This window comes from Rhamphochromis longiceps, linkage group LG16 (genome assembly GCF_057381845.1).
Source record: "Rhamphochromis longiceps isolate RC_006_pf linkage group LG16, R_longiceps_female_GT1.1, whole genome shotgun sequence".
In the NCBI taxonomy this organism is placed as follows: Eukaryota; Metazoa; Chordata; class Actinopteri; order Cichliformes; family Cichlidae; genus Rhamphochromis; species Rhamphochromis longiceps.
Genome location: NC_140572.1, coordinates 2,808,840 through 2,824,943, shown reverse-complemented (window position 1 = coordinate 2,824,943; position 16,104 = coordinate 2,808,840). Strand labels below are relative to the sequence as shown.

The 16,104-nt window shown below is 42.0% G+C and overlaps 1 protein-coding gene across 3 annotated transcripts in view; it reads left to right on the top strand.

Annotated features, from left to right (window-relative positions):
• Window positions 1-16,104, top strand: part of LOC146650368 (titin-like) — a 218,405-nt gene that overhangs the window by 65,636 nt on the left and 136,665 nt on the right. For 2 of the 3 annotated variants that reach the window (XM_085383775.1, XM_085383778.1), the window contains 21 exons: window positions 1,054-1,332; window positions 1,617-1,898; window positions 2,492-2,770; window positions 2,864-3,151; window positions 3,528-3,815; window positions 3,950-4,240; window positions 4,604-4,891; window positions 5,041-5,151; window positions 5,241-5,526; window positions 5,646-5,829; window positions 5,908-5,991; window positions 8,805-9,072; window positions 9,314-9,574; window positions 9,939-10,148; window positions 10,262-10,339; window positions 10,444-10,470; window positions 13,807-13,863; window positions 14,034-14,072; window positions 15,561-15,635; window positions 15,805-15,852; window positions 16,018-16,095. In XM_085383775.1, the coding sequence (XP_085239901.1) occupies window positions 1,054-1,332; window positions 1,617-1,898; window positions 2,492-2,770; window positions 2,864-3,151; window positions 3,528-3,815; window positions 3,950-4,240; window positions 4,604-4,891; window positions 5,041-5,151; window positions 5,241-5,526; window positions 5,646-5,829; window positions 5,908-5,991; window positions 8,805-9,072; window positions 9,314-9,574; window positions 9,939-10,148; window positions 10,262-10,339; window positions 10,444-10,470; window positions 13,807-13,863; window positions 14,034-14,072; window positions 15,561-15,635; window positions 15,805-15,852; window positions 16,018-16,095 (3,801 nt within the window). The remainder of the gene's footprint in view (window positions 1-1,053; window positions 1,333-1,616; window positions 1,899-2,491; window positions 2,771-2,863; window positions 3,152-3,527; window positions 3,816-3,949; window positions 4,241-4,603; window positions 4,892-5,040; window positions 5,152-5,240; window positions 5,527-5,645; window positions 5,830-5,907; window positions 5,992-8,804; window positions 9,073-9,313; window positions 9,575-9,938; window positions 10,149-10,261; window positions 10,340-10,443; window positions 10,471-13,806; window positions 13,864-14,033; window positions 14,073-15,560; window positions 15,636-15,804; window positions 15,853-16,017; window positions 16,096-16,104) is intronic. The other variant, XM_085383776.1, reaches the window with a different exon arrangement.

Sequence of the window (16,104 nt, the reverse complement as noted above, 5' to 3'; positions counted from 1 at the left end):
ATGCACAAAACCATCTGTGTCTGTTCTCATCAGAGTATGCACACAGAGCTCTGCAACATCACAAATCAAATCTAAAGTGACAATGTTCTTTGATTACTGTCTTTGTACTTATGACAACTAATCATAAAAAATGTGTTAAAAATAGTGAACTGATAAACTTGTAAAAATCTATATTTATGCAGAATGTATCTGATATATTCTTGGATTTTGACTGTTGTTAGAATGTTAGAAAACGGTTTCAGGCGTAACAGGTGGTGTTTTATATCAAAATTCACAATAACAGAATTCAATAAAATTTTATTTATTCATAAAGCACCAAATTATAACAACAGTTGCCTCAAGGTGCTTTATATTGTAAGGTAAAGACCCTAAAATATAGTGTTCACTACTGGCAGACCCCACTCCCAGTGGCTCTGCAGGTTCAAATGCACTGCAACCTAAGAAAACACCAGCAAATAGACAATTGCAGCAAAAGCACACAAAACAAACGGAAATATAATTACATTAAAAATTATTTAGGCGAGACAAGAGCTGTGGATTGAAAGAAGTGTTGGAGTAATGTGTGTGCTCAACACATGATTCATGCAATCCTGTAGATACACATTTGCTATCAGTCACCTTCTCAGCTGTTCCGTCACATTATTGTCTCCTTTAAATCAATATTGTTTTTGTGAGGTTTTGTTTTATTCCACTGTGAACATTAATTTGCAGTTTTCTACTTGCTGATGTTTTCTTTGGTTGCAAGGTGTTTGACTTGTCTGGACCACTGTACCAACCAGGTTGGGAAAAGATACAAGCACCCCACAGGAGACCACCTGTCCTCTGTGGTGCCCACACATGTGACGGGCCCCACCTCCTGCCCCCCAATACCTTTATTAAACAGTTAAGATAGAAGTAGAATCAGAATCCTTTATTATTCACTGAGGCAAAAATCACAGTTTTTGGCAACAATTCAGATTGTAATGCAGTCATCTTATCGTTTTAGCCCGTTCTGTTATTGCCCTGACAATTCTATGTCTGATAGAAATGTTTGATATTTCTGTTTGGACCCAGAACCTCCAACGTTTGTGGTGCCACCGCAGCCAGTGGAGGCCATGCCAGGCTCTAATGTGACGTTCTCAGCCATGGTGAAAGGCAGCGCCCCTCTCAAACTCAAGTGGTTCAGAGGGACGAAAGAGATCGTAGCTGGACATGGCTACGATTTCTCCCTGGATGATAACAAAGTTCTATTAGAGCTTTACAACGTGGACAAATCTCATGCTGGAGAGTACACCTGTCAGATCATTAATGACGCAGGAAAAGAAAGCTATCCAGTGAATCTCACTGTCAAAGGTTGGCCAGAAAGAACTTATTTCTTATTTCACTAAAAAATATATATTTTTAAAATGTGGTTAATCCCAGGTAAGGTTTGGGTAACTTTGTTACCTTTGGTTAATATTAAAACACGTACATGTGACAGATATTTTAAGATCAGGAAAGGGGCAAATATCTTTTCAGTGGCACCACACACCTTTCTGCTAGCAACATTAATTAGTTAAATGCAATCGACTTTAGGTTTTTCTTGTCTATAAATTTCTTCTAACGCAATCATTTTAATAACATATTGTGTTTTTCAGAGCCAGCAACTTTCTCAAAGAAGCTGAAGGACATATCAGTTGAGAAGGGCAAACCATTAACCCTGGAGTGTACATACACGGGCACCCCCATGATCACTGTGAGCTGGTACAAAGATGGCCAGCAGATCTTTGCTTCATACAAATACAACATTACCACAACAGAAAGCTCCTGTATCTTAGAGTGTCTCAGCACTGATGACAAGGAGGCTGCAGGAAAATACTGCTGCCAAGTGTGCAACGATGCTGGGAAAGACACGTGTGAGGCAGTGGTTTCTATCCTCGGTTAGTACAAGATCACTGAACCCACTCTGTTTGGGTTCATTTGTTGATTTGTTCCTGCAAAATATTCTTGGGCAAGCGTCCGATGCATCCACCAGAGTACAAATGTGTGTGAATGTTAGATAGAAAGAGCAACACAAACTGAATAGTTAAAAGAATGAAAAATGCCCCTTATTAGGTAATAATCGAGAGTCAAACTTTATACTCTCTTCAGAGCCGACCACCTCAACAAAGTCTTTCCTTCTGATTAGGCAAATCAGGAGACTCTACTTAGAAGCAGTGTGCAGTGGTTGTAAACCTGCAGTAATAAGTAACAAACTGATATCAGCACATTGCAAAGGTATAAAAATATGGAAACCTCAAACATACAGAAGCCAGAGGTTTTGCATTATGGATGTTACAGTCGCCCACTTTTATTCAGTAAAATTGCATATAAGACTATATGATGAGGAAAAGCCTGATAGGTTAATCTATAAGCAATAATACATACAACCACACTCAAAGCAAGACTTATTATATGTGTAGCTGTCCCAAAGCCTGCAGATCTGATTTAATTTACAGTGTGTCCCTATGTTTTCTGGCGTTTGCACACACAGAGCCACCATATTTTACTGAGTCACTGGAGCCCATGGAGGTGACAGCTGGAGATGCTGTCTGTCTGAAATGTCAGGTTGCAGGCACACCTGAGATCAAGGTGTCCTGGTTCAAGGCTGATGGCAAAGTCAGGTCTAGCCCCACCTGCAAGCTGGAGTACACAAAGGGTGTTGCCTGTTTGAAGCTAAGTAAAGCCACCAAGTCCGATATCGGAGAGTACACCTGCAAGGCAGAGAACAGGATTGGCTCTGCTTCCTCCAGCTGCAGACTCAATGTGCAAGGTAAAACCTAGTTTTCCAGATTACTGAATTTATACCTTTGTAAAAATCACTGGCTTTTCAGACTAATGTCTGCCATGTGTTTATCTTTTACAGAAGCTAAAACGCCACCATCATTCCCAAAGAAGATCACCAGCCTGCAGCAAACTGAGGGCCAGCCAGTGCGCTTTGAGTGCCGCGTGGCTGGCTCATTGCCCATCGAGGTGTCCTGGCTGAAAGATGGCAAACCTCTGAGTCAGGGGGAGGAGTTTTCCATGCTGTACGATGATAACACAGCTGTTCTGCAGATCAACAACAGTGAGATGAGGCACTCTGGGGAGTACACTTGTGTGGCCACCAACAGTGTGGGCTCAGCTTCATGCAGAGCCAAGCTCACTCTGCAAGGTGTGTGACGCATGATTGGATGGTTGATTCATTAATACTGGATGCTTATGAAGCAAACAGTGTAACGTTTAGATATCTCACCGTCACCTACTGATTCTGACTAGACAAAAACGAGTCTTCTATTTATTGTGAAACTGTGTTAGGAGACCTCATGACTTCTGGTCACTGCTCCTCACGTTTCTGAAAATGCCCCACTCTGTTGTACTTAACCACCTTTCTCTTTCACGTTCTAGACGTTCTAAATGTCTTTTGTTTATTATTTTTGACAGCACTTTGGTCAGATGGTGCTGGGCTGTTTAAGGCCCCAAACTGTTTAATCGTGTCCATCTAAAGATTTGTTCTTTTATCTTCCTTTCATTCATTCGCCACTCTGCAGAACCCAGATACCCTCCGGTATTTGACAGGAAATTGTCACTACAGGAGGTGACAGTGGGTGACAGCATTGAGCTGGAATGTCACATGACTGGTTCTACCCCCATTAAAGTCACTTGGTCCAAAGACCACAAAGATATTCGCTCTGGGGGGAATTATAAGATTAGCTGTGTGGATAATACACCTCACCTGACCATTCTGAAGGCAGATAAGTCAGATACAGGGAGGTACTTCTGCCACGCCTCTAATGACATGGGGAAGGACTCTTGTTCCTCTGATATCACTGTCAAAGGTATTTGAACCTGGGGCACACTCATGCCATCTCGGCTCTCTCTTCTAAAGCATTCACGTCTCTCGAAGGACATTGTTTTGTCTTTGAAAGCTGCTCCCCTTCTCATCATTCTTACTTTCTTGTCTTGATTTCAGAGCGCAAAAATCCTCCAGTGTTCACCAAAAAGCCCTCAGAGCACATCGAGGACATGGAGGGCAAACTGGTGAAGATTGAGGGCCGAGTCTCCGGGTCGCAGCCCATTTCAGTCAGCTGGTTCAAAGATGACATGGAGATACAGAGTTCTGACAAGTATGACATCAGCTTTAAGAGTAATGTGGCAGTGCTGTGCATTAAAAACAGCCAAGTGATTGACAGCGGAAGGTACTCGTGCCAGGCCTCTAATGAAGCTGGGAAAGCCTCCTGTGATGTCACTGTTGGCATCTCAGGTATGTTTGATTTAAAGTCGAAGCATAATTGATGCTCACAGAATGACAGCTAGCAGGAATGATTAAAAAATGACGGAGCTTATTTAGTGGTTTGGTATGTTTATCGAAGTCTCTGGTTTTCTTTATTCCATTGTTATAATCTTTGATGATTTGGACTGTTGGTTAAACATCTTGCTTAAATTGTTAACTAATGAAGGCTTCAAGTCAGACTTTTTCTCTTCATGTATATTTGCTTTTTAACCCTGTTATTCGAATTTACTTTGAAGTCTTTGTTTAAAGGTCTTCAGATGTGTTTATGAATCTGAATCTGAGCACTGACAGCAGTACAGTCAGATAAATCAGACTGGCTTATCTCTCTTTCAGAGGCCAAGAAGCCCCCAGTGTTTGACGTACCTCTCAAACCAGCAACTGTGGATGACGGCGAAAAGCTAATTCTCAGGTGCCATGTCTGTGGATCTTCCCCTCTGAAGATCCAGTGGATGAAGGACAGGAAGGAGTTGACACCATCCAGCAGCACTAGAATCAGCTTTTCTGATGGCACAGCATGTCTGGAGATCAGCACAGTCTCTAAACTCAATGCTGGTGACTACCTCTGCAAGGCTACCAATGAGGCTGGCAGCGAATTCTGCAAAGCCAAAGTCACTGTCAAAGGTAAAAAAAAAAAAAAAAAAGGTTAAATCCCCTCAGATCTGTACTCTAAGATTTTATTTATTTGTAATTGTTTTTATTTCTCAAAAGTTGAAAAATTCAGATTTTTGTTGCTTTTGAGAATCTTTCATTTGTAGTTTGTCATCTTGCAGAGAAACCTGGAGCAGCTCTGTCTCCTGCTGAAGCTCCAGCAGCTTCTCCATCCAAAAAACTGGACAATCTGTTCTTCATTGAAGAGCCTAAAACTGCACACGTTACCGAGAGTGAGGGTCTCAACATTTGCACAATGCACAATCCAAATGTGTAAAAACGTAGGCATTTCTGATCTAACTCCTCTACCTGTTGCTCACAGAGGGAACCGCCACCTTCATCGCAAAGGTGGGTGGTGACCCCATTCCCAGTGTGAAGTGGATGAAAGGGAAGTGGAGGCAAGTGACCCATGGTGGCCGGATCTCCATTGAACAGAAGGGCCAAGAGGCCAAACTGGAGATCAAAGAAGTGACGAAATCGGACTCTGGTCAGTACAGGTGTGTCGCCTCCAACAAACATGGCGAGATCGAGTGCAGTACTGACATGCACGTAGAGGAAAAGAAGGACGTAGTGATGCTTGAGGGAGACCTCCGCGCTAAACTGAAGAAGTGAGTTTAGAATCTGACAACACAGAATCATTCAGACTGAAATGTTGTTTAAATGTCGTTCAATTTGTCATTGTCATTTTGTTTATCTTTAAAAATGTATGACATCTCCTTGTTCTCAGAACTCCATCAAAGCAAAAGAGCCCACAGGAGGAAAAAGACATTGACATAGTTGAGCTGTTGAGAAACGTGGACCCGAAAGAGTATGAGAAATACGCCCGGATGTACGGTATCACTGACTACCGAGGTCTACTGCATGCAATTGAGCAGCTCAAAAAAGAGAGAGCTGAAGAAAGTGGAAGACAAGTAAGGGTCTCCACAATCACTTGGTCCGATGATTTTGAATCTGTGGATGTCTAATGCACTTGTTTGTGTTGCTGACAGGAGGTAGACCGTGGAGACAGAGAGTCTGATGAGGACATGGCCAGGCTGGTGGCTGACCTGCAGAAGAGGATGGAACGGACTGAGGTCAGGACATGTGCAAAGTCCGTTTTGAAAACCAAAGCTTTACTGTTAATGCAACTTGAAATTCATCGTTTCATAATGTTTGTAAAGAATTTAGAAATGGATTTCAGAGAGGAAGATGCAGTAAGGTAAATATAACTTTTGTTTGTGCAGGTCATCAGTATAAAAATAAAAATAAAGGAGATTTATTCACCAATAACATCAATTTACAAAATCTTTCTGAAGCTGAATCTTACGGTGGCCCTGAGAGGCCAAACGGACTGAAAGCATCTGCAAAAGCACGCACAAATCACAAACAGACAAAAAGACAATAAAGAAAATACAGAAAACAATCAGAAAGAAAACGGAAATGTTTCCGTCAAGTTATTGTGTCCCCTGAAACACTTCTGTTTTCCTTTCTGATTTTGTTTTTGTAGTTTTTGTCATGTTTCTTTCATTCCCGTTGTCTTTTTTCTGTTTCCATTGTGTATTGTGTGCTTTTGCAGCGTTTTCCTATTTGCTGGTGTTTTCTTAAATCCGTTTGCCCTCCTTGGGCCACCGTAATACTCTTAGGCCCACAGTAGAATCCAAAGTTTTACATTTTGTTTTAGTTGAATCACAGTACAATTAATATTTAACTTTATTGAGTAAAGCTTTTACTTGCAACGGTCGGAAAGAGTTGCTTATTTAATCGTGATCGTGAACTGGGTGTCTACAGCTCTCTAAAGTGTTTTCCAGCAGCAATTAGAAATCTCTCACTGATTTCTTTGTTAGTCAGCTAACTTCTTTTTACTCCCCTGAGCCTTTTAGTAGATACACCTATGGTATCGATTTCAAAATCCTACGTTGCCTTGTTCTCAAATGATCACATTTACAAGTTTTTCAGAAAACTTGACTTCTGACCTTTGACCTTGAGGTCAAGGTCACTGAGATTTGATAAATGGTCTGTATTTGTATAGCGCTTTACTTGGTCCTAAGTACCCCAAAGCGCTTTACACTATACACAATCATCCACCCATTCACACACACATTCACACACTGGTGATGGCAGCTACATGTAGCCACAGCCACCCTGGGGCACACTGACAGAGGGGAGGCTGCCGGACACTGGCGCCACTGGGCCCTCTGACCACCACCAGTAGGCAACGGGTGAAGTGTCTTGCCCAAGGACACAACGACCGAGACTGTCGGAGCCGGGGCTCGAACCGGCAACCTTCCGATTACAAGACGAACGCCCAACTCTTGAGCCACGAACGCCCCATTTGAACTCATCTGATATTTTTAGCATATTCACCAATTTCAAAGGTGACTTCCATCTCAAGTTATTACAGCCACACAATTTTCAGAAAACCTGACCTCTGACGTTCAGGTCAACCAAGACAGCCCTACAACTTCCAGAGCCTTCAAGAACTCATGGTGAACCTCACACACCCTAGAGCAGAGGTCTCCAACCTTTTTTGCGCCTCGGACCGGTTTATGCCTGACAATATTTTCATGGACCGGCCTTTAAGGTGTTGCGGATAAATAGAACAAAATAAAACTAGTACCGGTACCGAAAAAGAGAAGATTTATTCATAACACACGTGAAAAGACCCAGGAAAACCGAGTTAACGATAAAAACGATAACAAAATAACGCTGAAAACCGATAAAAACTCTGAAAACCATACATTTCATACCTGAGCCTCAACTCTCGCGGCCCGGTACCAAACGACTCACGGACCGGTACCGGTCCGAGGCCCGGGGGTTGGGGACCGCTGCCCTAGAGGACCTGCCACCAAGGATTTCTAGGAGTAACCAAGTGGTGGAAGGTTTCCACTTTGATGGTCTCAGAATCTCGTCGCTGTACCAGTCCGTTGTGGTAAAGAGAGAGCTAAGCGTAAAAGCAAAACTCTTAATTTACCGGCCAATGTACACCCTTACCCTTACCAACGGTCATGACCTCTGGGTAGTGGCTGAAATCATGGATACAAGCGACGGAAGGAGTTCAGCCATCCGGGTGAAGTGTTCTAGACAAGTCCCACCAGGAAGAAGCCCCGGGACAGACCCAGGACAAGCTAAGGACATTATATATCTTGGCTGGCTAGGGTGAAGGAGGTCTGGGCTTTTCTGCTTAGGCTGAAGCCCCAGCAACCCAGTCCTAGATAAGCGGAAGAAAATCAATGGACTTCCTTCTAGAATTATCACAAGCACAAGATTTTCAGAAAACTTCACCTATGACCTCAGACCTTGAGGTCAAGGTCACTGAGTTTTGAACTCATCAGCGATAGTAGATACACCTGTGGTATTAATTTGTAAATCCTACGCCTTGTTTTGTTCTCAGGTTTTGCATTGACAAACTTGGGTATCCACGTGACACACCCACATGCCCGGCAGGGTGTGCGGGTGGGGCGACAATACCTTATAAGCCTTTTACAGCTGAAGGCTAAAAATCCTCAAAGCATATTTAAAGGATAATTGGCTTTGTTATTAATGATAAGACCAGTGGTTGATGTGCCGTTGATGTGTTTTTGTCAGTCAACAGTTATAGGATGCATCAGCATTTATATCAGTCCAACTTTATTCTGAAATCGTTGCAATGGTCTTTTTTGCTGAATTAACAAAACTAATGTTGGTACAGGGTCAACATTGCAAGTGATCAATTACGTTGTAGCCATAGACCCAGTTTATTTTCTTTGGTCCTTAACATATGTTGTGCACATAAACATTATTAGAAAAAGCTGTTGAGCCATCAGAGACTCTTTCCTTTACTGCAGTGTACACTTAATAGAAATAATCACAACGATGAAAAACTGTTTGTCTGGCATGTACTTCATAATGCTCTTTGTCATTATTGCAGCCTGTCACTGTGGTGAAGGACATTTCCAATCAATCTGTCTTCATTAATGAAGAAGCAGTGTTCGAGTGTGAGATCAAGATCAACTACCTAGAGATCACGCTGTCCTGGTACAAAGGCACACAGAAACTTGATACTAGCGACAAGTACAATATCACCATCAGCGGCGACCGCCATCTGCTCAGGATCAAGAACTGCCAGTCATCTGACCAGGGCAACTACAGGGTGGTGTGCGGGCCCCACATATCCAGCGCCAAGCTCAGTGTCATGGGTCAGTACTGACAGCTTTACTGCATCTGTTAAAAAGTATCTGTTGTTTGATAAAGGGTAATTAGCATTTCACCTCGGCAGTTGTCTAGTTTAGCTTAGAGGCTTTAGCTTTTAAGTGGTTGTAAATGTTCTGTCTTCTTGGCTGATTGAGAACAAAGCCTCCTTACAGTAAAAACTCGATTATCTTAAATAAACTATTTTCTTTTGACTTCATTTTTGTTTTTATGTGTTTTGTCCTTTAGAGGTGGAGGTTGAGAAACATCTACAGGACACAATGGGTAAGGAAGGCCAGTCATGTACTATGTCTTGTCAGATGTCCATCCCTAATGTAGAGGCTCAGTGGTTTAAAAATGGAAAGCAGTTAGAAATGAAGGACAGGTACACATCTGAGGTGAAACACAAGGTTCAGAAGCTACTGATCAGAGACCTGAAGCCTGAAGACCAAGGAAGATACACCTGCAAGTACCAACAGCTGGAGTCTTCAGCAGACCTCTGGGTGGAAGGTTTGTACCTGGAACCCATCCTGCAAACTTATAGACATGTTTTACGTAGTTCCCAGTTACTAACCTCTTTGACTTCCATTATCAAACTCTTAAAATAATGTTGGCAATTTGAAGATTGCCCTCTTTTTTCCTCTTTGATTTTGTCCTTCTCTTTCGTAACTTTCTTCATGATCGTGTTCCAAAAGCATGCCCCATTGTCCCACTTGTTGTATTTTTACATGCATTTTGATAACTGTCCCATAAACGATGATCATCATTTTTAACCATCTAGATGATATTTTGATGAAAAATGACCATTTAGCTATTGTCATACACTCCCAATTGTGATGCCATTTACCCATTCCCGTCTTTATCTTTTTTTTAGCTGAACAAATTCATTTCACCAAACGCATCCACAACATCGAAGTCAATGAGCGACAGTCAGCCACCTTTGAGTGTGAAGTGTCCTTTGACAATGCCATTGTTTCATGGTACAAAGACACCTGGGAACTGAAAGAGAGCCCTAAGTACAACTTCAGAAGCGAGGGCCGAAGACATTTCATGGTCATTCAAAACGTGACCGTTGAAGACGAAGGTGTGTAGTGTGCCATCAAGCTACAAAGGCTCGTCACAAAGTCCTGTAGATTTTTTTCCTCGTTGTTTGTTGAGACCTGAGTGTAAAAGATCTTCATTACTAATTCCTTATAGGCGTGTACTCAGTAATTGTGAGGTTGGAACCCAGGGGAGAGGCTAAGAGCACAGCTGAGCTTTATTTGTCTGGCAAAGGTACAGTTCAGTCAGGCAACACTTTTTATGCTTCTGCTCACCTTTTATCGAAGTGTTTAACACTCTGTTTATTCTATATTTTCTTTTTCTTTTTTTTTTTACAGAAATTGAATTAGCAATGGTCCCCATTGGTAGGTATTTTATTTTCAAGACCCTCGATGACTTTAATCATTCAGGAACATCTTTGGAAAACCTCTTTCTGCCCTCTTTATCACAGTCAGATATGGACACAGTCCACCACTCTAGTTCACCACTGCAGGTTTTTACGAATTCAGACACAATCAAAAATGATCTGACTCTTACCAGGTTCTAAAACTAGGCAAATGCAACCTCAGAGGAATAGCATCACATGACATATTACATCATGTCATAATGTATTTAAAAGATTTAAGGCAAAATTTAGGACCAATGTGTGAAAAAATAAGCCCACACTGTGATTCACTAGCGTGTAGAACCACTTTTTTGAACTATTTTCTCACATTGTTCTGGGTGAATCTCCTGTTGCATGACCCAATTTTAGCCAAATGGCTTTACATTTGACAATATCTGTGTGCAATGCCTGTGTTCATTTGAGCCACCATTAATCATGGAGTCTATGTTAAACTCACATGGCTGCCAGGTGCCCAAGTCCTGTTAGCGCCAAACAATGATCACGGCTTCTGATATGATGTGTTTGGCTTTGATTTGGTAGACCGGGTGTGGTTTGACTAGGAGGAAAAGGCTGCCCAATCTAAAGTGGTGTTCTGTTATTGGACTTCTATGATAATCACAGTGTGTCCATAACGAACACATGTTCAAGTATAAGGGTGTTCCTAGGTGGAGGTGACACCAGGACACGCTAGGTTGCAGGTTGGTGATTAATTTCATATCTGTGTCATGAGTTTAGCTGTCAACTGATCACCACCTGGTAGTGAGTTGGATGAGGTGAGAGCAAAGGATGCTGGCCATGCACGCCCAGATATATGGGGAAGGTGCATTGGGAGCATCTAGCCGAAGCCCTGGTCAATTTCCACTTCTGGCATAACTTTGAATACATTCCGAGAGAGACTGAGGGCATTGAGCCATTGGGGCAAGCATAGCAGATGGTGGACACTGGAGCTAAAGAGAGCTGTTAGAGGGACTCCTAGTGGACTTGGTTAGCCTGTGGCGTCACAAATACTCCTCATAGAGGAAGCAGAGTCTGGGGATGAGGTGGATGATTTGCAATCACTAGAGGTGAGTTTACTGGGATAAGACAGCTTCTTGTAAGTGGTAAGACCCCCAGGGTGGAGATTTGCCTTGTTCCTTAAGGCTTTGGATGTTGTGGCACTACACTGATTGACACGCTTCTGCAACTTTGCATGGCACTGTGGGGTGATGCCTCTAGATTAGAAGACTAGAGCGATGGTTCCCTGAGCAAGGTTCCTTAAACGGACTCAGGCGCAGACCAGGGATTTCTTTGGCAAGAAAACAGTGCGTTTATTTACAGTGAAGGAAACACCAGGTGAATATATATATACAGAGTGCCAGGGGAAAGGAGTCCGGGGCTCCAGGGTCCACAGGGACACAGAGGATGAGTCAAAAACGCTCCTCTCTCTCTCCAGAAAGTCCAACACCTCTCTTTCGCCGCTCCTCTATCTCACTCGTCCAAACACAGTCACAAACGGGTTCAGGGATGATGCCGATAGCCCAACGAACCAAGAATAGCAAAGGTCCGCCATCTTAAGTACTGCTTTAATCCACTGGAATCGGCAGCAGGTGTGATGACAAGTGCAGGTGCGTGGCAGCAGGTGTGATGACAAGTGCAGGTGCGTGGGCCCAGGGCGGGAGCCTGCAGTGAGCACCACCCCGGCGGAGGGAAGAGGGAGAGAGAGCAAAACAAAAACAAACATGTCCCCTGACACGGAGTCAGCCGGCGAGACACGGGGACCATGACATAAGGTCTGTATTGTCAGTAATGAGTCAGACCTGTCCCCACTGGCTGTTGGACTCTGTTAGTGGTTTTTCAGTGATTTTGTACATAATGTTTGTGGACAAAATTTGTAGACATAGCTAAGAAGCAAATTTTGACTTCAGTGGCCTCAGGGACTCATCTATGTTTCTCTGCATGATGAGATTCTCTTGGCTTCATCACATGGTCGTTTCCAGCCTGCACTGAGCTGTTTTACAGGAGAGTCTGAAGATGTGGGAATGAGAATTACAACCTACAGGTTTTTCTTATCTGGAAAACTGTGAGTTCCTGTCCCAAGTAGAAAGGGTCTGTCTCAGGGTCGTGTTCCTACAGTAACCGAGAAACGAGTGGCGTGGCAGCAGTTATTAGGAGTCATTACCAATTTGTTGTGGTGAACTGAGAGCTGAAGGTGTTGACTAGTAATTTATGTTACTGCCCTCACCTATTGCAGTTCTGAGTAGTGACTTAAATAACGAATGATGGTAATGAGCTTTCTTCAAAGGGTAGCTCGGCCCTTCTTTAGAGACAGGGTGAGGGACTCAAAAGAGCAGCTCTGCTCAGAGAAGCTGTGGCAACTTCTGCACACAGGAACCAGGCGAGGTGGCTCAGGCATGTGAGTAGGATACCTCCTGCCTGCTATATTAGGTCTCCTGGCCATTTACCACAGGAAGGAGACCTTGGCGGAAGACCAAGGACAAATTGCCTGTCTTTAAGACGCCTCAGTCACCCACCCGAAGAGTTGGAGGTGGTGGCTAAGGAGTCTCTGGGCTTGTCTGGGCATGGATGGATCAGTGGGTGGATGTCATTGCCATTTGTCATTTGTCCTTGAGGGGAATTTGATGTCCACTCATGGGATTTTCCACTTGCTTTCCAATTCCACCTCAATGCATCAGATTAGCAAACTGCTAACACTTCTGCTTTTACAGTTGTAGACACACTTGTGTCGATCATCATTTAATCTATTGAATGTGAGCAGCAGCAACTTTCTGTTACTTACATGCTTTATTCCTATAAAGGAAGTAGGGGTATTTCATACTGTGTCTGCCTTTTTGCTCAGTGTTTGTTAAATATGTAATGACACAATGTATATTGTTGTTCATCTGAGGTTGTATTTGACCAAATTTAAGACCTTCTAGGACCAGATGCATTTTTCCATTACCTATAACACTATTATCTATGATTTTATAAAAGTGAAACCAATTAGCTTATTTTTGGGAAGCTGTTAAAATGTTGAACTTAAGCTCCAGGCCTAAAGGGCCGGATATGGAGTTACTAGTTTCAAGTTAGGTGGTTAGGTATGGTACCCACTAGCCTGTGTTACTACAGGACTACGCTAGCTGGTTGTACTTAATTGATGTTATGGTTGAAATGTGCCTATCTATACTTTTTATCTTGTAACTGGCAAATGCTACCAAGCAAGAGGATTTTCCAAAATGTCCTACACTTCTACTCACACAGTGGTTTTGTTTTGTTTTTAATAGTTAACCAATAGTTAACCACTTAACCAAAACAGAACTTTTGGTACCATACTCTGTAGATATGCCAGATTCCTCTGTTCAGAGGCCTGAAGTGCCTACGTCAGTTGCAATTCAAGGTAAGGCATCATAAGCAGCTCACTTTGTTCCATTTATTACATCAGGGAATTTACAGAGCAGTTTCTGTTATAGAAATTTCATAGTAGTTTTGTGGCCCACATAGAATTAAGACAATGTTTACCTGAATTTAACAATGAAATGGAATAAAAATGTTTTTTGTCTTTTAAAGAATCTTATGAATTCTATCATTATGAAGAAGAGATTGAAGGTATTTACTATTTGTTTTTATGCTCCTGCGTTTTGTCTTTTTTCCTGTTAATTTGTATCTGTTCTTCTTTCTTTCTTTGTGCCTAATGTTCTGAATGTGTTTTGTTGTCACTTTGTAACTTTAATCCAGTTTTCCATCTTGATGCCACACTCACTAACTTTTACTTATGTTTTGCCATTTAATGGTAAATGGCCTGTATTTATATAGCGCTTTACTAGTCCCTAAGGACCCCAAAGCGCTTTACATATCCAGTCATCCACCCATTCACACACTGGTGATGGCAGCTACATTGTAGCCACAGCCACCCTGGGGCGCACTGACAGAGGCGAGGCTGCCGGACACTGGCGCCACCGGGCCAGTGTCCGGGCCCTCTGACCAACATTTAACATTAAAAGTGTGTGAGTCTGGTTTTAGGGATGAGATTTATTACATAAAATACGTTGTGTTCAGTTCTGTTCCATTAGGTTTAAGCACACTAAAATACATTTTGCACTCTTGCTTTTACACTTTTTGGATTTTGGCTAGGCTTAGTAAGAAAAGTACAATATTAGGTAAGAGTTCTATCTCCACCAGCTGAACAACAACAAGTATATATGGACCCTCTCCACACACACATTTGTATTAGCTTTTTCTATGCCTGTAAATGGTGTTTGGTGTGTAATGGATCACTAAGAATAGAGCTTTTTAAAAAAGTCGTTCCAGTTTGAAGATTTTAAGAAGTTCAACTTCTGTTTTTAAACGAGGACAAATAAAATGTAGATTTTTGTCCTGCATCTCAAAGATGTGCGGCTTTATCTCTTTTTTTCTTTAACATCAGACTGTACAGGTGTTAGGGTATTGATTGGCCCGGGCTTGAGGCCTTTGACTGGCCAGCAGTTTTGTATGATGTGCTCATCATGCTCTTGTCAGCACAATGTCGAGAGCATGCACAGCAATACCTGTGTGCGTTTGAGCCACATTACTCATGTCTATCTTGACATTTGTCTTTTTTTAAATGTATGTTTTTTCTTATCTTATATATTTGTGCTTGCATACGTCTCTCTTTTTTATCCCTCATTTCACTACCAGCCTTTGTGTGCTTGTTTTTTTAATAACCACTTTTGGTTCAGTAACAGCCTAATATCTGATGATCTGGTTTTGCTTACTGTCGAGCTTCTGAATCTTTTAGTTTCTTATCACAAATACATTGTTCTGCATTATCATTCTGGCTCCTATCAGAGTGCTTTGCACAGTTTAGGTTTGCACTGATCTTTTGACCTCTCTTGTCCCGTCTAAAACACACCACATACTAATGACCAAATGCTTTAGATTGTACTGACTTATGTCCAAATGCTTAAAAAGCTTATCTAGAAATTCTGAGCTTAAAAGAAAAAAAATAATTAAAAGTGTTGGATTCCATGTTTGACTTATGAAGACTTAAGAATGTTTATGTTTTATGACACTTACCTTCGATCTTGGATGTGTTCCTTTGTGCATGTGTTTTTCCAGCAGTTGTAAGAGTTGCCATTGAGGAGACAATGGAGACCAAACAAGTTCAAATGAGAGAGGAAATCCCAACAAAAGGTACAGCAGAGCTGAGCATATTCTGCTTTCCCTCATCCTACAACTGTGTCTTTTTGTTCTTTTATTACATTATCTACTGTAGTGGCGTTTTCAGTTTTTAAAATGGCGCCGTGTATTCTGCTGCACTTCTCTTCTTCACCTAATTGTGTTTTTTTTTAATTTCCCAAAGTTGAGGAAAGGCCTGAAGAGAAACCAACACCAGCATCACCACAGAGAGGTACTGACAAACTGTTGATGTTGACACGTAAATTTATTAATTACATTTCTAGCTTCTTTTGTTTTTACTGTTATCTCAACTATACTTTGTGTTTGTTTGATCTTTTACTTCCTAAACCTCTTTAATGTTGCTTGACCTTCACTTAATTTAACTGCACATTTGAAGAGCCTGAAGCCAGAAAGCAAGTGGAGGAAAAGATTGCTGTGGTTTCAGTCCCAGAAAAGGATGTTCCTGTTCCCAGAGGTAGGGATT